The 20,281-nt window shown below is 39.3% G+C and overlaps 1 protein-coding gene across 2 annotated transcripts; it reads left to right on the top strand.

Annotated features, from left to right (window-relative positions):
- Positions 1 to 1,460: 1,460 nt before the first annotated feature.
- Positions 1,461 to 13,496, top strand: POLE4 (DNA polymerase epsilon 4, accessory subunit). 2 transcript variants are annotated; one of them, XM_060656646.2, is made up of 5 exons: positions 1,461 to 1,989; positions 2,571 to 2,655; positions 3,280 to 3,321; positions 3,763 to 3,907; positions 13,133 to 13,496. In XM_060656646.2, the coding sequence occupies exons 1-4, from the start codon at positions 1,780 to 1,782 to the stop codon at positions 3,888 to 3,890; spliced, it is 465 nt and encodes a 154-aa protein (XP_060512629.1). In that variant the 5' UTR covers positions 1,461 to 1,779; the 3' UTR covers positions 3,891 to 3,907; positions 13,133 to 13,496. The 2 variants fall into 2 exon arrangements, with proteins under 2 accessions (XP_060512629.1, XP_060512647.1); XM_060656664.2 differs by lacking the exon at positions 3,763 to 3,907 and having other exon boundaries at positions 1,724 to 1,989.
- The last annotated feature ends 6,785 nt before the right edge of the window (positions 13,497 to 20,281 follow it).

Genomic DNA, 20,281 nt, shown 5'->3' with positions numbered 1-20,281 from the left:
CTCTACCCTTCAGGAAGTCTGAACTAATTCCTGTCCCCACAGTGGTCAATTCATTTATTATGTTAACTCAGAATTTAGGCAGCCATTAGTATTTAACTACTTTGACATAGTTAGAATATTGCTCCATGGAGTGTCCCACTGTAAGGGGACACAAGAATCTGGCTGTGCTTTTATGAATTTTGTGTGGAGCTTTCCCTGTGCAGGAGTGTCCACAAATGTAATCTGAAGGTGGACTCTGGGCTGAGATCCTAAAGGAGATTGTAGTGAAATTTTCAGTGCCAGAGACTCCTTTCTGAAGGTTTTAATCTTGCCCAGCCTCTTGCTCTGCTCTATTGGAGCCTCTGCTAATCCAGTCATGTAGCATTTACGACATCATTGATGAATGCAGACACTAGATATTCTTTAATTCAACTGTATCTTGGTTTGACTACATTCTGCAGTGGATAAATTAGCCACTTTGTGTTTTAACTTCCTCAACTGTAAAATAAAGGTTAAAATACCACCTACTTCAAAAAGGGGATTACAAAAATCGTTACTCGATAAACACATAAATGTAAAGCACTTTGAACCATGCACATAGTAATCGCTAAAAAATGTGAGCTATTATAACAACAGACTTAGGTTAAAACTGTTATTGCAAACGTGAACTGATCTTTTATGCCAGATTTCAAACTTTGGTGTGGGGACTAATGGGGGGTGGTATGTGTCCTGAGAGTCTCTCTGCAGGTGTCTGTGACGTCAAAACTATTTTCTTAATACTAAGATGCTATTTGCCCTTTTCATTCTCATTTTCTCAAGAAGATGCAGAGGAGTTTCCAGATCTATGTGAAAAGTGATAACGTGAACATACAGAAGCAGCTGGAGAATCCAACTGTCTTCTATTAAAGCCATACATTCAAGAGATTTTCCTCATTAAACTTTTTTTTTGGAAGCACTTTGTGCTTGTCAAAAAAAATGTTCACTTGTCATGAAAAACATTGTGTTAACGTGTAATGTATTAAATATTCTAAAACTGCTTTAATTTCGAATACAATAAACATCAATATAACCTACAGAAACAAAAGCTCTTTGCGATCCTTAGTAACTTCTAAGAGTATAAACGGAGCCTGTGAACAAAAACTTTGAAAGCCAACACTGTGGTGCAACTCGCGATTGAACGAGCGTGGACGGCTTGTGATCGCCACAACTTCATACTTTCCAGCCTCTGTGCTTTTTTCTTATGGTTTCCAGTCAGGACTGAAACTCTCCCATTTCTGCCTGCCAAGGTCCTACCTCCTTTTAGGGCATTTTGTTCTCCTTGACACTGGTCCAGATTTCGCGCCCTTCTCGGTACCCTTTTTCCCCAGTCCACTGCGCCCTCCCGAAAGCCCAGGCCTCGCAGGGGCATCTGCCCTTCTCAGCTTGGGCTATCACTTGCTTATCACTTGACTGAGACATTCTTGCGGGCCAGGTCTGGGTTCTCCAGACCAAGGATGCTCCTCCCCCGCACTAGCCGGGCCCAACCACATTAGACCAGTAAGGGACGGTGCCTGGGCCCAACTAGGCCCCACAGGTTCACCGGTACCGGGAAAAGAGTCCGCGGTCCGTAGGGCGGTAGCGGAGCGGCGACGGCGCAGGGAGAGCCGCCACGCCCAGCCGGGAGTCCCGGGAGCTTCCAGCCGCGTAAGGGGCGGAGCCACGCGCCCACAGGGGGCGTGGCCTTCGGCGCGCGCGGGAAAGGGGCCGGCGTCGCATGCGCGCGCACAGTCGGCGGCCGCGCGCAGCACGCTTGGGGCCCGGATGGCGGCGGCGGCGGCTGGAAATGGGACACCCCGCGAGGAGGAGGGGCCCAGTGGGGAGGCAGCGGCCCCGCCGCCGCAGGCCCCGACGAGTGTGCCCGGAGCTCGTCTCTCGAGGTTGCCGTTAGCGCGAGTGAAGGCCTTGGTGAAGGCGGACCCCGACGTGACCCTCGCGGGACAGGAAGCCATCTTCATTCTGGCACGAGCAGCGGTGCGGCGGGAGCGCGAAGGCCACACGGGGCTGCGGGGCGGGGAGGTGGCGAGGGGCGGGGCCGTGGCGAGGGGCGGGGCGTGGGGGGGAAAACCTTCCTGGGGGCGGGGCTTAGCGGCGTCTTGGGAGGCTTGGGGAGAGGGGGAAGTCGGGGTGGAAGAGGCTCTGGACTGGGTGTGCGAAGAATGCGGAGGTGAGGGGCCGGGGCCAGATTCTGAGATAAAAGTCTAGGAGGGAACACTAGGGGAAAGAGACACATACTTTCAGTAGTTGTATTGGTTTGTTAACACACCTGCCTCTTCATTAGGGCACGGACAACGACTTTAAATTGCTTTTACAATGCCTGACACAGCTTGTGGGAATCTCAAGTGAATGAGTCTGGAGAATTTACAAGTGAGGGAGCAGGAACGTGTCACGTCCTACTGGGGTAGAGGGAATGGGAGCAGATCGTCATGAAGTCCAGACTGAGAACCTTTCCATGCATCTGAGCACCCCTCACCTCCTTCCCACCACTCAAATAGAAGAGCTCACAAGAATTGTGCTAGAACCCATTGCTACAACTCTCCCCTTGTGCCTCACAGGAATTATTTGTGGAGACCATTGCAAAAGATGCCTACTGCTGTGCTCAACAAGGAAAGAGGAAAACCCTTCAGAGGAGAGATTTGGGTAGAGTGTCACTGTGGTATTTGGTATCTGGGGGCAAAGAAGGGAGGGCTGGGGGAAGCCACCTCTGTAAGATGAAAGGTGCCACATCCCTTTGGACTGCCACAGTGATAGAAAGTCCTACCTTTAGAGCCCCAGTGCTTTGGGTGGCTGTATAGGTGGTGGGGTAGGGAATGAAAGGAGTCCATGTGTTGCTAAAGCTGATTATACCCCTTTATGCGGTCTGCTGTGTTGAATCAGACTTGACACTTCTTTTTCCCATAGAAACTGGGGGTTTGATTTGTTTCTTTTTAGTTGGCAACCCTTGTACATGTGTAAACTTTTGTGTACCTTAATTCCACTTTCCCTTCATTTTGCCAGACTCTTCTTTGATGACTTTCAGAGCAAAGGGTTTCCCCTTACCGAACAGTGTTTACCTAGGGTTTTCTACTCTTGTAGAGAGGCAGCTGATATGTAAGATTTAGTGGTGGAGTAGAATGGATTCACAAAAGCAAGGGACAAATTTTATAAATGCCCTCATTTGCATAAAGCCTCACGCCCTTCACTATGTGGGTTGTGGTTTTTTTTTAAGAGGTTGGTGTCCAAATGACCAGAGTTAGTCAGGTGTCCCTTTACATTGTGTTTCAGATAATGCAATAGAAGCCGTGGATGAATTTGCTTTTCTGGAAGGTGAGTTCTCTATGGATGGATAATCATTTCCACCTGTCTTTCCCATGCTAATGAGCTGAGTTCAAAATCTTATAAAACTGCTATTTGGTTCTTCCTTGTCTGTATAGTGATAATTCTTTCTACTTCCCATTAAGATGGGAAAAACTAATATGTTAAATCTGGTGAGATCTAGCAATTCTAATTCTCTTGGGTCATTAGAACTTCTTCCTGAAAATTGCTAATTATAAAAAATGAGAGGCAATATAAGGACTCCAGTGGAGTTAGGTGCATTGAACAGTTTGATTCATACTTTAATCTCCATTCCTAGATATAATCTTCCCTGTATCATAATGCTAGAGATCAGAAACAATTGCCAACATTTAAAGGGTTGCTTCTTGTTCTTTTTTCTTCTTCAGTCTGTATAACATTATTTAAAAAAAATTTTTTAATGTTTATTTTGAGAGAGAGCTCGCATGCTTGAGCGAGAGGGGCAGAGAGAGGGGGAAAGAGAGAATCCCAAGAATCCAGTACTGTCAGCTCAACGCGGGGTTCAACATGAGCTGAGCCGAAATCAAGAGTTGGACTCTTAACCGACTGAGCCACCCAGGTGCCCTATAGTTATTATTTTGCCACTGGGAGATTATGTACTTGCCTGTTTGTTGTTAAGAATTTTGGATTAAGTTGTGTACTAAGTCTTGTCATTGAAATAGAAAATATTTGAGATACCTTATTTTAGCTATCTTCTTTCAGGGCTATTTCTCCTATTTAATTACTATATCTGATCAGCTTATTGTTCCCTGCACAAATTCTGCTTGAATATGTGAAAGCCGTGCACTTGGAGTTCATTCTTGCCCTTAAAATACCAGGGTGTTCTCATTATCTCTTTCAAGCCTCATTATCTCCACAAATCCTTTGTGGCTTTATTTATTTCACTAGTTTTCTCTTTTGTTCTGTGTCATATATATCACTATTTTTCTCTTTTGTTCTGCGTCATATAATCTGGGCCTCTCACCCTTTTGATACATTCTTTTAATGTGTTTCAAGATACATTTCCATAGCTAGCTTCAAGTCTAGATTATTGAGTATTCTTTCAGTTTGTAGGTCTGTCTTAACCCTTTTTTTGCTTACTCATTTTTCTTAGTAACTTGTTACCTGCCTACCTAAGGAAGGCAACTTCTTGTGACAGACTTCCCATCAGTTCTCCAAAAATGTTCAGAGCCTGCTTTACCAGCTCACTTTTAGTGACCAGTTTTTCAGAGTATATAATAAGATATGTATTTTAAAGAGATAACACTACAGACCTGTGGATGATGAATTGGAGGGTACCACAGAATAGAAGTGGAGAGATCTTATGTAGTTTTCCCCTCTATCCTCTTCCATGGCATAGAACTTAGCTTGGATTTTTATTTTTATTATTAATTTATTTGTTTATTTAAGTTTATTTATTTATTTTGAGAGACAGAGTGTGAGAGCACCTGCACAAGCAGGGGAGGGGCAGAGAGAGAATTACAAGCAGGTTCTGCACTGTCAGTGCAGAGCCTGCCTTGGCTGGTGGGGGGCTTGAACTCAAGAAACCACGAGGTCATGACCTGAGCTTAAACCGAGTCAGGGCCCTTAACCAACTGAGCCACCCAGGTGCCCCTCAGGTTGGATTTTTCATAAATGGTCATTTATTGAGTGGTGGATGTATTCATTTTCATCTTCTGATCCAATAATCTCAGTAGTTGCATTCCTCTGTTCTCTCTACATTAATATATCTGAATTTTGGCCATTTTAGCATTTGTAGATTCAGTATTCTCTTATTTTGTGCTTGGTAAAATAAATGTTCTTATGTCCTTAGATGTATATGTTCTAAGTAGAAAATTATTTTTTTTCTTTTTTAATCAAGGCGATATGTATCCATGCTTGAAAATCAAATATCTAATGTCTAACAATGAAATGCAGCTGCTGCTCCATGCCCTTTTGTTGTTTCTGTTTTTTAGCTTTTTAAGTGGTCACTTACATTTCTAAATAATATGGTTCATCCTTGGTTTTTCAACTATACATGTTATCTGTTAACTTCCTGCTGTGATAAATGAAGATTTGGGTAATCTGTACTGCTCCATAAATCCCTCTTCCCCCCTTCTGATTTTTGGTAGTTATGTCATTATTTTTATAATGTTGGATATTATAAAAGGAACAAATTGTTCCTTTGTTACCTTTACAGTTTATATAACACTAAAATATCTATTTTTTTGGTTAACTCTCCACTTTGGAAGGTATGACTATCAGTGAGCCTATCTCTTCCTTTCCCATTTTTTAACCCACTCTTAACTCTCACTTAGTGTCATTTATACTTATACTTTGACATTGTCAAGGCTAATAACATGTCTTCTTGTCATAGTTAAATCTCCCATGCTTTACCTGTAGGTCAAGTAGTTGAAAAACAGTAATGTGGACACTACCACTACCCTTCCTGTCCTTTAATCCCTCTTAGACATGTCTTCCCTGCAGGCAACTGTTATTAGTTTCTTGGGTAATTTTCTGGATGTTATATGCAAAGGTATTGATATATGTATATTCTAAGCCTTTCCTTATGAACACAGATAACAAATGTAAAGGCAATAAATAACAAAATGAACACCATTGTAACCACCAGCTAGGTTAAGAGATAGAATAGCATCAGCCCCCAGAAGTTCCATATATATTCCTTCTCTGTGATAGATCTTCTTTCCATCCCCTTTGCTGACTTAACAGTATCCTGACTTTTTGGTAATTACTTACTTGATTTTTCTTTATAGTTTTAGCATATAAGCATGTATCCTTTAACAGTAGGATTTAGTTTTATATTTTTTTGAACTTTTTAAAAATGTAACCAAATCATCTATGTGGTTGTACATATCTCTTGTTTGTTTTTTGTGCTGTATGGCATGCGATTGTGTGACAGTATTACAATTGAGCCATTAAAAAAAATTTTTTTTTAATATTTATTTTTGAGAGAGAAAGAGAGAATGCAAGTCGGGTATGGCAGAGAGAGGGAGTCACAGAATCCAAAGCAGGCTTCCAGACTCTAGGCTGTCAGCACAGAGCCCAATGTGGGGCTCGAACTCATGAACTGCAAGATCATGACCTAGCTGAAGTTGGATGCATAACCAACTGAGCCACCCAGGCGCCCCACAATTGAACCATTTTAATGTGGATATTTGGATAACTTTTTTTTCTGTTATAAACAATTCACTATGAACATTCTTACACATGTTTCTCCAGGTGTGTGTGTGTGTGTGTGTGTGTGTGTGTGTTTATGTATGTATGTATGTGGGTATAGATAAAATTGCTGGGATATAGGATATGTACAACTCCATCTTTTGTAGATACTGCTGTCTAATAGATACTGTTGTGTCTATTCCATGCCCATACTTCTTGCATGCCTGATTGACATTTCTACCAAGAGCATATGATAATTCCCATTGTTCCTCATTCTCACCAACACTTGGGATTTAATTTCTGCCAGTCTGGTGGGGATGTTAATGATAATTGCATAGTACTTTTAATTTGCATTGCCCTGATTACTGGTGACATCTTCTCATACGTGTGTCCCTTTTTTGGGGGTGAGGTGGTGTCTTATTTTTATCTTGGATATTTTGTCTTTTTCCTTATTGATTTATAACTATAACTGTAATTATATATGTATATGCTTTTTCTCTTTTCTGGATATGAATCTTTTTCAGCATATGGGAAGCAGGTATCTTTTCCTGGTTTAGACTTGGCTTTTCACTGTTTAGAGTGCTTTTTGATAAATGAGGTTATTTTTTTAAGTTTATTTATTTTGAGAGAGAGGGAGAAAGGGCATGCACAAGTGGGAGGGGGCAGAGAGAGAGAGAGAGAGAGAGAGAGAGAGAATCCCAAACAGGCTCCACACTGTCAGCTCCGAGCCTGATGTGGGGCTCGACCTCACTAACCATGAGATCATGGCCTGAACTGAAGTCAAGAGTCGGATGCTTAACTGACTGAGCCACCCAGCCACCCCAATAAATGAGTTCTTAATTAAAGATAGTCAAATGTGGGGGACCTGGGTGGCTCTGTTGGTTGAGCACCTGACTCAGGCTTAGGGCATGATTTCATGGTTAGTGAGTTCAGGCCCCACGTCAGGCTCGCTGCTGTCAGCACAGAGCACACTTCAGATCTAATGTCCCCATCTCTCTGCCCTCCCTTGTGCTCTGTCAAAAATAATTAAAACATTAACAAAAATAAAGATAGTCAAATGTATTAATGTTTTTCTTTATAGGTAATGCTCTTTGTTTTCCTGTTTAAGACTTTTTTCCCATCCATGTCATGAAGACATTCTCCTATATGCTAAAATTTTTGTAGTTTTCTTGTCTTTCATAAAACTTTAGTTGACTTTTTGTGTATCAGACTGAAGTGAGGGTCAATTTATTTTTTTTCTTATTATTTACATAGACACTTTTCCATATTATTTTCTTTGTAGTGCTACTTTTGTTAGAAATCAGGGCTGTTTCTGGGCTTTCTGTTGTGTCTATTCCCATGCCCATCGCAAACAGTCTCAATTATAGTTGCTTTATTTGAAAGAACAAATCTTCCCACCTTCTTTAAGTGTCTTGACTATTTTAAGTTCTTTGCACTTTCATGCGTATTTTAAGATCTGCTTGTCAAATTCCATGTAAAAAGCGTATCGGTGGGGATTGTATTGAATCTGTAGATTATTTAGGGGGAGAAACTATATTTTTACAATAGTGAATCTTTCAGTCCATGAACATGGTCTATTTCTCCATTTATTTAGATCTTTAATGTTTAAAAACCTTTTTTTTTTAATTCATTTTTGAGAGAGACAGAGACAGCATGAGTGGGGGAGAAGCAGACAGAGGGAGATAGAATCCCAAGCAGCCTCCACACTGTCAGTGCAGAGGCTGATGCGGGACTTGTACTTATGAAACCATGAGATCATGACCTGAGCCAAAACCAAGAGTCAGATGCTTAACTGACTGAGCCACCCAGGTGCCCCTTTAATTAAGGTTTTTTTATTTTCTGGGAAGAAATCTTGATGTATTTTGTTAGATGCTTTTCTTTATTTAATAATTTTGATGCTCTTGTTACTGGTATCTTTCTAAGAAAAAATTAATTTTCTGAATGTTGATAGTATAGAAATATAATTGGTTTTCTGTGTTAATTTTGTGCCTAGCATCTTGTTTACCTCTAATTATTTCTGTTGATTCTTTTGGATTTCCTTAGTTACACAGTAATATCCACTAGTAGTGACAATTTTGTGAAATTTTCCCAATCCTTTTCTTTTTAATTTCTTCTTGCCCTAGAATCTCCAGTCTAATGTTGAATAGATGTGCTGATAGCAGTCATCTTGATTTCAAAGGGGAAGCTTTCAGTGTTTCCCCATTAATTATACTTAACTCTAAGGTTTTTTGTAGTTTAATAGATTGCAAATGCTCTATCAATGTTTATAAAGAGAGATTGGAGATTTTTTTCATATCGAATGTGAGCCTCATACAAATTAGTTGGAGAGTATGTATATCTTTTTGATCTGTTCTTTAGAAAATTTGTAAGATTGGAATTATTTCTTATTTGAATGGTATAATTCATCAGTGAAGCCATCTGAGCCTAGAATTTTCCTTGTGGGAAGATTTTTGATTGATGTTTTTGGATGGTATTGGGACCATTCTGATTTTATTTTCTTTTCTTGAGGTCGTCTTGCCCTGCTTCCCCCCATAAGAGTTGTAGTTTTTCTAGGAATTTTACATTTTATCTAAATTTTCAAATTTGTCGGCATAAAGTTCTTCATAGTACAGCTGACCCTTGAATAGCACAGGTTTTTTGTTTGTTTTAAATTTATTTATTTTCAGAGAGAGAGCATGTATGTGCAGGAAGGGCAGAGGGAGATGGAGAGAGAATCCCAAGCAGACTCTGAGTGCTGTCAGCACAGAGCCTGATGTGTGGCTTGAACCCACAAACCTGTGAGATTATAACCTGAGCTGAAATCAAGATTTGGACGCTTAACCTAGTGAGCCACCCAGGTGCCTCTGTTTGTTTTTAAAGTTTCTTTTTCTTTTTCTTTAGTACTTTCTGTACCCAGCATGGGGCTTGAACTCACAACCCTAAGATCAAGAGCCATCTGCTCTTCTGACTGAGCCGGCCAGGCACCCCAAGTGGGCATTTTTTTTTTTTTTTTTTTTTAAGTAGGCTCCATGACGAGTGTGGAGCTTGAACTCATGACCCTGAGATTAAGAGTCACATGCTGTATTGACCAAGCCAACCAGGTACCCTAAATGGTACAGGTTCGAGCTGCTTCAGTATATGTGGATTTTTTTTTACAGTACAGCCCTATAAATGTATTTTTCCTTCCTTATTTTATTATTAACATTTTTTTCTAGGTGACTATATTGTAATAATACAGTATAGTAATGCATATGACATACAAAATATGTGCTAATCAACTGTGTTATTGGTCAGCAGTAGGCTATTAGCAGTTAAGTGAACATTTTATATTTATAAATTGATCATTGTTACTTTTGTTTGTGCTTTTTGCCTTAAAGATTATTTTGTTTACTATTTTTAAAACTTAGAAGCTTTCTTTTGTTAGTATTTGAATAGTGTGTATTTTTCTCATTTAAAAAATTTTTACCTTTCCATATTTATAAACGGTATAATTGGATTATTTTTAAAACTTTAGGCTGACAGTCTTTGGAGCACTTAGTTCATTTATGTTTAATGCAATTAGTGATATATATACATATATATATATGTGTATATATATATGTATATATATATATATATATGGGTTTAAATCTACCATATTATTTTGTGTTTCCCATTTGTCCTATTTTATGGTTTTTTTTTTTTTTTTTTCAGTTTTTTGCCCTTGTTTTAAGTATAATTTGTTATTTCATTTTTCCCTCTATCCGGAAAGTATATACTCTCTCTTTTTTTTTAAAGTTATTTATTTTTTTTGAGAGAGAGAAAGAGCAGGTGAGCGTAGCACAGGGAGAGGCAGAGAGAGAGGGAGAGAATTCCCAGCAGGCTCTGCCCTGTGAGCGCAGAGCCAGAGCGAGACCTAGAACCAGAATTGGGGTTTGAATTCCTCTAGTTCAATTCCACATTGTTGCAAATGGCAAGATTTTATTCTTTTTCATCACTGAGTAATACTCCATTGTGTATATATACCACATCTTCTTTATCCATTCATCAGTCGATGGACATTTGGGCTCTTTCCATACTTAGGCTATTGTCAATAGTGCTGCTATAAACATTGGGATGCATATGCCCCTTTGAAACAGCACACCCGTATTCCTTGGTAATGCCTAATAGTGCAATTGCTGGGTCATAGGGTAGTTCTATTTTTAATTTTTTGAGGAACCTTCATAGTGTTTTCCAGAGTGCCTGCATTCCTATATTTTACTTTGGTTTTTAAAGGCATCTTGCTGAATATAGAATTTTAGGCGGAAAGTTAATTTTATAATGTTGAAGATCTCATTCTGTGTTTCGACTTCATTGTTTCTGTTTAGAAATCACTGTTAATCTGTTAATCGTTTGAAGCTAATTTGTCCCTGTTTTGGATACTTTTAAGATTTTTGTATTTGTCTTTGATATTTTTGTAGTTTTACTTGGATGTATCTAGGTGCTGATTTCCCTCTATGTATCTGCTGCTTAGGCTTCTTAAATCTAGGGATTGATGTCTTTTATCAGCCCTGGAGAAATCTCAGCTTGTATCTTTTCAGATAATGGCTCTGCTTTGTTCTTTCTCCTTTCTCATTAAGATTTCCATTAAATGTATGTTAAACCTCAGTCATAATTTTGCCTCTCTGTGCTGCATTCTGTGTAGTTTTTTTCTGATCTCCCAGTTTATTAATTCTCTCTCCAGTGAATTGTCTCCTTTAAACTTTTCTGTTAATTTTTTAGTTTGTTTTTGTATTTTCAGTTCTGTGAATTCCATTTGCCTGTTTGTTATTTGTATTTGCTCCAGGTGTTTTGAAGCTAGTCTTTTATTTGTTTAAACAAAGTAAGTGTAGTTGTTTTATAGTCTCCAGTCTAATTAATATCCAAAGCATTTTTGAGGCCGATTTATTTTATTTTTTTTCCTGACTTGTTTCTGTTGATATTGTTTCATAGTCTTTTTTCCTCTTTATGCCTAGCTTTCTTGATGTATTGGTCAATGTACTTGAATAAATTATTTTTTGGGTAGTTTGAGGCTTGTATGATGAAACCTTTCTCCAAAGAAGATTTTCATTTGCTGCTGCAAGGCACCTAGGGGAATGTATTAATCTCCTTAATCCAGATCCAAGACTTGAGGATTCTTGGTTCTCTGTGGTAATCTATGTGAACCCTGATGGCAAGTCTGTGAAGGGGCTGATTTAATTCTAGTGCAGTGTTACTCTGAGGGTGCCCCTTTTTGGGACTGTAGCTTTTTAAAAAATCAGACCTTCTCTCTTGGGCACACTCTTAGATTTGACTCTTGATTTGCTCAGCCAAAATTTCTCAGCTCTATCTTTTGGACGGCAAATGATCTTAGGGCAAAAACAGGTTTGGAGGCTGGGTTTACTTTGTGTTCTTGCCTTCTCTAGATTTTAGATTTCACTTTTATTGGTGCCTCTTCAGTGCTTGAAGGATTTTCTTTTTAAAAATATTTCAATCAGGTTTATCAGTTGATCTCAGCAGGAATTTGCCTTTATCACAGAGGCTATTTCTTTTTTTCTTTTTTAACTTAGAGGTATTTTTGCTTGGTTTTCTTGTGTTCTTTTCTGAATTATCTGTTTTATTCTAGGGTTTTTTTTTTTTTTTTAATAAATTTTAATTTTTCCTTTCTCTCTAGTCTGCCCAGTAATTTCCATTCCGTTTAGGAATGAGGTAGTTAAGAAGTCTGTTCGGAAGCTGTGTGTGTATGGGAAGGTGGTTTTTGCCTGGCACTTTTACTTTAGGGTGGGCTGGGGTGGGACCAGATGTTAAGCTGGGGTCTGGAAAGCCTTACTTTGGGGAGCTGGCATTTTCAGAGGCTCCTGTAGTTCTTCAGGTAATTCATTTAGTTTATTAGAAGAGAACCCCTGATTTTTTCCCATTTTGTTTTCTGGTAATGCTCCATGCTGGAAGGGTTGTAGGGAGATGGGGCCAGCTGTTTCTTATGTAGACCCTCAGGTCACTAACCTTTCTGACCTGTTTCTTTCTGTCATTCCTGGTGTCTGAGTCTGGCTGGAACTTCCCCAAGGGTCTCCTAGGCGATGGGCTCCCACCTCTGTTGCCCCCCTCTATTCATTCTAGGCTGATTTGTTTTTCTATTTATAAACATACTTCAATCAGATTTCTATTCAGCTTTTTGTTGAAATCTCTTAACTGCTGATGGGCCCCATTCTTTATTGTGGATTTATACCTTCTTAAAACCTTTTATTTCTTTTGAATGGAATCTTGGAAGGGAGGGCATACAAATTTGTGAGCTCAGTCTCCCATCTTGAACTGGAAGTTTCTCAAAAGGTTATGAACTTTTTGCTTAGAAAACCTTTCTCCTTTATTCTGTATTAATCACACTTTGTATGGAATCCCCAAATGCTCATTAACTAACACAACAACTTCTTTGCTCTGTTCCCCACATCTCATTCTAACTCTCTAGACCTGTATGCTTAACTCTCAGCTGCCCACTTTCTGTAGTGACATGTTCTTTCTCTGAGATCTTTTGGATGGATATTCCCCCAAATGAGTAATTTGATCTTAGAGAATTGCCAGTACCAGAGCAGCTTCTACTCTAACTTTGCCCAGTTTGTGACACTCATCCAGTTCTTGAGGCACCTTGCTTTACATGTTGCTCTTTGTTTTTGTTTTTGTTTTTGTTTTTGTTTTAAAGGAACTTTGGATTGATTGCTGAGCTGGGCAGTTTTGTGAGCCTTTGGATTGATTGCTGAGCTGGGCAGTTTTGTGAGCCTTCACCTGCGTCCTTCGGACAGCCCCTCTCCTGCAGGCCTCATCTTTGAAGAACGGAGTATTTGGAATATTGTACTTATATGCTTTTCCTGTCCTACCTTCACCTAAGCCGAGATAAGCAGAGATCTTACATGTTAGCTTTTCTCTACAAGGTCTTCCACCTATTGTGTCTTCCATTTAGGCTTGGATGCAGCCTATGCTGTTTGAGGCAGAGAAAAAGAAAATGATTTGTGTAGGTTGCTTAATGAATGATGAGGAACATAATAAAGGTTTCTGATCAATTTCAACATAGTGTGTTTTATAATCTTGCCTTTGTCCTTGTCACTGTGACCAGAGGACCACCATGCCCAGTTACAGATCTTTCCGATCTTCCTTGCCAGCTGTTCTAAACCTCATTCCTTTGATTTATTTGCTTCTTTTTCCCCCAGTATGTCACCAGAATGTGATTCCAGGATTTATGGGATGCCACTTAAGTTCTTCAGAAGTTTAAATAAATGTGATCATAGTTTTAAAATCAGTTAAAATTTTAACAGCTTTATTGAGATATAATGTACATACTGTACCATTCACCCATTTAAAGTGTACATTTTAGTAGTTTTTAGTACATTCACAGATATGTGCAGCTATCACCACACTCAATTTTAAAATATCTTCATACTGATGGAATCATATGATTTATGGTATTTTGTGTCTGGCATCTTTCACTTAGATAATGTTTTCAGGGTTTGTTTATATTGTAGTATGTATCAGTACCCATTCCTTTTTTTATTTTTTAAATTGTGGCAAAATACACATCATGTGACATTTATTGTTTTAACTATTTTTAAGTGTACAGTTTTGTGGCATTAAGTATATTCACACTGTAGTGCAACTGTCACCACCATCCATTTTCAAAACATTTTTCATACTCTGAAACTGCAACTGTAGCCATTAAATAATAACTGCTCATTCTCCCCTCCTTTAGGTCCTGTTAAATTTTGGTTTTTAAGGGAAGGCTTGGGTGATCTAGCAGGAAGGAGGCAAAGTACTTGGAGAGTAGTGGTTAAAGAGAGCAGCAGGAAGCTGATTTAAACACTTGATCGTTTTTCAGATTCATCTGTGGCATTTGTTTAAAATGCCCATTTCTAGGACCCCTAGGCCTAATAAATTAGAATCTCAGGGGGTGGAGCTCCAAGAATCTCTCTTATTATTTTTTTTCTTTTCTTTTTTTTTTTTCTTATTATTTTTTTTCAAACAAATTCCCCAAGAAATTTTCTTCCCACCACTGGTTCACAGACTAGTCTACAGGAAAATGTAAATCTCCCTCCTAAGGGCAGGGGGAGATGAAGTATGTAGAATGTCTAGAATAGAGAGGAAGTGAAGGAAAACAACCACCACTCTTTAAGAAGTAAGGGGTAGGGGGGACCTGGATGGCTTAGTCTCTTATGCCTCTAACTTGGTTTCAGCTCAGGTCGTGATCTCAAGGTTGTGAGATCAAGGCCTGCGGTGTTGGACTCCTTGCTGGATGTGGACCCTGCTTGAGATTCTCTCCCTTTTCCGTCCCTCCCCAGCTCGTGCTACCTACCCCCCCCCCCAAAAAAAAAAAAACAAAACAAAAAAAGTGAGAGGGGAACACCAGATATTGTAGGTCACCTGGTGAAGGTCCTGTATCACGGAAAGGACTGGGCACACAAAGGTGCAGAGAAAGATTCAAACCAAAGGAGGGCCCCAGTGAGACAGTCTGCAAAGCTGTTTGTTGAATCTATTTAATGTATTGGTGATCTCTAGTACATCAACACTTCTTGTCTATACAGTACTCACGATGCGCAATACCTGGCCCATGAGTCCTGCATGCATGTCTTTTGAACTGATTCATCATTTATAAAATAGCCAGTGTCATGGTAAGAAGTGGTCTTGGAATGCTGCCATAAAGCCTGCAGGTGACCTAGGAATTCAGAGGCTCCTACATTCCTGGGCCATAACCAGTAGGAGGAGGCTGACTCCCTGAGCCCTTGGTAAAGGCAGCCACCATTAGACCACCATTTGGTAGATGTGTTCTCTTCTGCCAGATGAGGTTAAGGTTGTGACAGTTTTAGGAATTTTCCTTGGAGTTTCCTGAGAAATGACAGTTACACTTTTCCTCTGGATTCTGGCCCAGAAGCCTCCAGACGCTAAATAGTGTATCAATTGTAATATAGAATTCTTGCTGCTCTTTCATTGCAAGCTACCTGAACCTCAGGCATGTGTTGTCCCTGTATGCAAGATCTGGTGAAATGCAAAGGAAACAAGTATGAGGCTCTGCTCAGAAGTGCATGATCAAAGCCGTTTGCTCATAATAATATGCTCCAGTATGTGAGTGATGGTAGATCTCCCCAGGAATTTGGAAATAAGCTAGGAGGATTACCTTTTGAAAGTGGAACCTCTAAGGCTTTTCAGAGGCTAAATGGCTCCCAGACTCAGACCTGATCAAATACATCAAGAAGAATCTGCCAGTCAGTAGAGGGCACTGGTTAGTTATGAACAATAGGAAGGAGTCCCAGAGACAAATTGATAGGGCTCATTCTCCACTAGGTAGGGTAGCTTGAACCTTAGTGCTCCGAGGTGTTGACCAACTGTGTCATCCTGTCCCATTCAGGTGCCTTCAAACACTGTAGTCATATCCAATGTCCATGGGGTCATTGTGGGATCTAGGCTCCTTCCATCCAATTGCTTTGTCAGTCCCTTCTATGTTGTACTGTCCAAGAGAACTTTCTGTGATGATGGAAATGTTCTGTATCCATGCTGTAGCCACCTACCAGCAACATGTGGCTACCACACATGTGGTTAGCATAACTGAGGAACTAAATTTTTTAATTAATTTTTAATTTATTTAAGTTTTTATTTTGTTATGTATGTATGTATTGTCAAGTTAGCTAACATACAGTGTAGTCTGGGCTTCAGGAATAGATTTCCGTGATTCATCACTTTCATACCATAGCCAGTGCTCATCCCAACAAGTGCCCTCCTCAATGCTTATCACCCATTTTCACCATCCCCACAACCCCCCACCCCCATAACCTTCAGTTTGTTCTCTGTATTTAAGATACTCTTATGGTTTGCCTCCCTTTCTGTATCTTATTTTTCCTTCCCATCCCCATGATTATCTAAAATTCCACATATGAGTGAAATCATATATCTGTCTTTTTCTGACTTATTTCGCTTAGCATAAAATACCCTCCAGTTCCATCCATCTTGTTTCAGATGGCAGGATTTCATTCTTTTTCATTGCTGAGTAGTATTCCATTATATATATATATACCACATCTTCTTTATCCATTCATTAGTTGATGGACGTTTGGGCTCTTTCCATACTTTGACTATTGTGGATAGTGCTGCTATAAACATTGGGGTGCATGTGCCCCTTCGAATCAGCACTCCTGTATCCTTTGGATAAATACCTAGTAGTGCAATTGCTGGGTTGTAGGGTAGTTATTTTTAATTTTTTGTAGAACCTCCACATTGTTTTCTAGAGTGGCTGTACCAGTTTGCATTCCCACCAACAGTGCAAGAGGATTCCCCTTTCTCCACATCTTCACCAACATCTGTTGTTTCCTGAGTTGTTCGTTTTAGCCACTCTGACCAGTGTGAGGTTGTCTCATTGTGGTTTTGATTTGTATTTCCCTGATGATGAATGATGTTGAGCATCTTTTCGTGTGTCTGTTTGCCATCTGAATGTCTTCTTTGGAAAAGTGTTTGTTCATGTCTTCTGCCCATTTTTTCACTGAATTATTTGTTTTTTGGGTGTTGAGTTTGGTTAAGTTCTTTATAGATTTTTGATACTAACCCTTTATCTGATATGTCATTTGCAAATATCTTCTCCCATTCTCTTGCAGCTTTTTAGTTTTGTTGATTGTTCCCTTTACTGTGCAGAAGCTTTTTATCTTGATGAGGTCCCAATAGTTCATGTTTGCTTTTGTTTCCCTTGCCTCTGGAGACATGTCAAGTACGAAGTTGCTGTGGCTGAAATCAAAGAGGTTACTGCCTGTTCTCTCCTGTAGGATTTTGATGGTTTCCTGTCTCACATTTAGGTCTTTCATCCATTTTGAATTTATTTTTGTGTATGGTATAAGAAAGTGGTCCAGTTTCATTCTTCTGCATGTTGCTGTCCAGTTCTTCCAGTACCATTTGCTAAAGAGACTGTCTTTTTTCCAATGGATGTTCTTTCCTGCTTTGTCAAAGATTAGTTGGCCATCCATTCTTGATCCATTTCTGAGTTCTCTATTCTATTCCATTGGTCTATGTGTCTGTTTTTGTGCCAATACCATGCTGTCTTCATGATTACAGCTTTATAATACAGGCTAAAGTCCAGGATTGTGATGCCTCCAGCGTCGTTTTTGTTTTTGTTTTTGTTTTTTTTTCAACATTGACTGTTTGGGGTCTTTTGTGGTCCCATACAAATTTTATTTTATTTAAAAAAAATTTTTTTTTAAACATTTATTTATTTTTGAGACAGAGAGAGAGCATGAACAGGGGAGGGGCAGAGAGAGAGGGAGACACATAATCTGAAACAGGCTCCAGGCTCTGAGCAGTCAGCACAGAGCCCGATGCAGGGCTCGAGCTCACAGACTGTGAGATCATGACGTGAGCCGAAGTCGGACGCTTAACCGACTGAGCCACCCAGGTGCCCCCCCCCCCCCCCATACAAATTTTAGGATTGATTGTTCTAGCTCTGTGAAGAATGCTGGTACTATTTTGATTGGGATTGCATTGAGTGTGTAGATTGCTTTGGGTAGTATTGACATTTTGAAAATATTTGTTCTTCCAGTCCATGGGCATGGAATGTTTTTCCATTTCTTTGTGTCTTCTTTTCTTCAATTTCTTTCATAAGCTTTCTGTAGTTTTCAGTGCACAGATCTTTTACCTCTTTGGTTAAGTTTATTCCTAGGTATTTTATGGTTACTGGTGCAATTGTAAATGGGATAGATTCCCTGATATCTCTTTCTGTTGCCTCATTATTGGTGTGTAGAAATGCAACCGATTTCTGTACATTGATTTTATATCCTGCGATTTTGCTGAATTCATGTATCAGGTCTAGCAGTTTTGGGCTGAGTCTTTTGGGTTTTCTATGTAGAGTATCATGTCATCTGCAAAGAGTGAAAGTTTGAGTTCTTTGCCAGTTTGGATATCTTTTATTTCATTTTGTTGTCTGATTGCTGAGGCTAGGACTTCCAACACTATGTTGAACAACAACACTATGTTGAACAGTGATGAGAGTGGACATCCCTGTCGTGTTCCTTATCTCAGGGGGAAAGCTCTCAGTTTTTCCCCATTGGAGATGATATTATCTGTGGGCCTTGAATATATGGCTTTTATGATGTATATTCCTTCTATACCGACTTTCTTGAGGGTTTTTATTGAAAAGTGATGCTGTATATTGTCAAATGCTTTTTCTGCATCTTTGACAGGATCATACGGTTCTTTTCCTTCCTTCTATTACTGTGAGATATCACGTTGATTGATGTGCAAATATTGAACCAGCCCTATAGCTAAGGAATGAATACCACTTGATTGTGGTGAATAATTCTTTTAATATACTGTTGAATTCAATTTGCTAGTATCTTGTTGAGAATTTTTGTATCCCTATTCATTAGGGATATTGGCGTGTAATTCTTTTTAGTGGGGTCTTTGGTTTGGGGAATCAAGGTAATGCTGGCTTCATAGAATGAGTTTGAAAGCTTTCCTTCCATTTCTATTTTTTGGAACAGTTTGTGCAGAATAGGTATTTACTCTGCTTTAAATGTCTGGTAGAGTTCCCCTGGGAAGCCATCTGGCCCAGGACTCTTATTTGTTGGGAAATTTTGATAACCAATTCAATTTCTTCACTGGTTATGAGTCGGTTCAAATTTTCTATTTCTTCCCTTTGGAGTTTTGGTAGTGTGTGGGTGTCTAGGAATTTTTCCACTTCTTCCAGGTTGTCCAGTTTGTTGGCATATAATTTTTCATAATATTCTATAATAATTGTATTTATGTGGTGTTGGTTGTAATTTCTCTTCTTTCATTCATGATTTTATCTATTTGGGTTCTCTGTCTTTTCTTTATGAGAAATCTGGCTAGGGGTTTATCAATTTCTTTTGTTGTTCTAAAAACCCAGCTCTTAGATTCATTGATCTGTTCTACAGTTTTGTTTTGTTTTATTTGGATTCTGTATTGTTTATTTCTGGCTCTAATCTTTATTATTTCCCCCTCTTCTGCTAGCTTTGGGCTTTCTTTGCTGCTGTCTTTCTAGTTTCTTTAGATATGAGGTTATATTATGTATTTGGGGCCTTTCTTGCTTCTTGAGATAGGCCTGAATTTCAGTGTATTTTTCTCTCAGGGCTGCCTTTGCTGCATCCCAAAGGATTTGGACTGTCATGTTTTCATTTTCATTTGCTTCCATATATTTTTTAATTTCCTGATTGACCCATTCATTCTTTAGTAGGATGTTCTTTAATCTCCACGTATTTGGGGGCTCTCCAAATATTTTCTTATGGTTGATTGCAAGTTTCGTAGCATTGTGATCTGATAATATGCATGGTATGATCTCAATTATTTTATATTTGTTGAGGGCTGTTTTGTGACCCAGTACGTGATCTATTTTGGAGAATGTTCCATGTGCACTCGAGAAGAATGTGTATTCTGCTGCTTTTGGATGAAAAGTTCTGAATCTGTTAAGTCCATTTGGTCCAATGTGTCATCCAGAGCCATTTTTTTCCGTATTGATTTTCCACCTAGATGATCTGTCCATTGTTGTAAGTGGAGTATTAAAGTCCCCTACAATCATGGTATTATTATCTTTACATTTCTTTATGTTTGTGATTAATTGATTTATATATTTGGGTGCTACATGTTGGGGGCATAAACATTTACAATCATTAGCTCTTCTTGATGGACAGACCCCTTAATTATGACATAATGCCCTTCTTCATCTCTTGTTACAGTCTTTGGTCCATAATCTAGTTTGTCTGATATAAGTATGGCTACTCCAGCTTTCTTTTGCCATCCAGTAGCATGATAGATGGTTCTCCATCCCCCTACTTTCGTTCTGCAGGTGTCCTTAGGTGAAATGAATTTCTTG

The sequence above is a fragment of the Panthera onca genome, chromosome A3, assembly GCF_046562875.1.
Source record: "Panthera onca isolate mPanOnc1 chromosome A3, mPanOnc1 haplotype 2, whole genome shotgun sequence".
NCBI lineage: Eukaryota > Metazoa > Chordata > Mammalia > Carnivora > Felidae > Panthera > Panthera onca.
Note: the sequence above shows the minus strand (reverse complement) of the source record. Positions and strands in the feature narration are given on the sequence as shown.

Excerpts from the sequence above, each read along its gene's own strand:
- POLE4 (XM_060656646.2), top strand. The coding sequence starts at position 1,780 with ATGGCGGCGGCGGCGGCTGGAAATGGGACACCCCGCGAGGAGGAGGGG. Across the intron at positions 2,656-3,279 it reads CCTTCAGAGGAGAGATTTGG|ATAATGCAATAGAAGCCGTG; the intron begins GTAGAGTGTCAC and ends ATTGTGTTTCAG. Across the intron at positions 3,322-3,762 it reads TGAATTTGCTTTTCTGGAAG|AGAGAGCTCGCATGCTTGAG; the intron begins GTGAGTTCTCTA and ends GTTTATTTTGAG.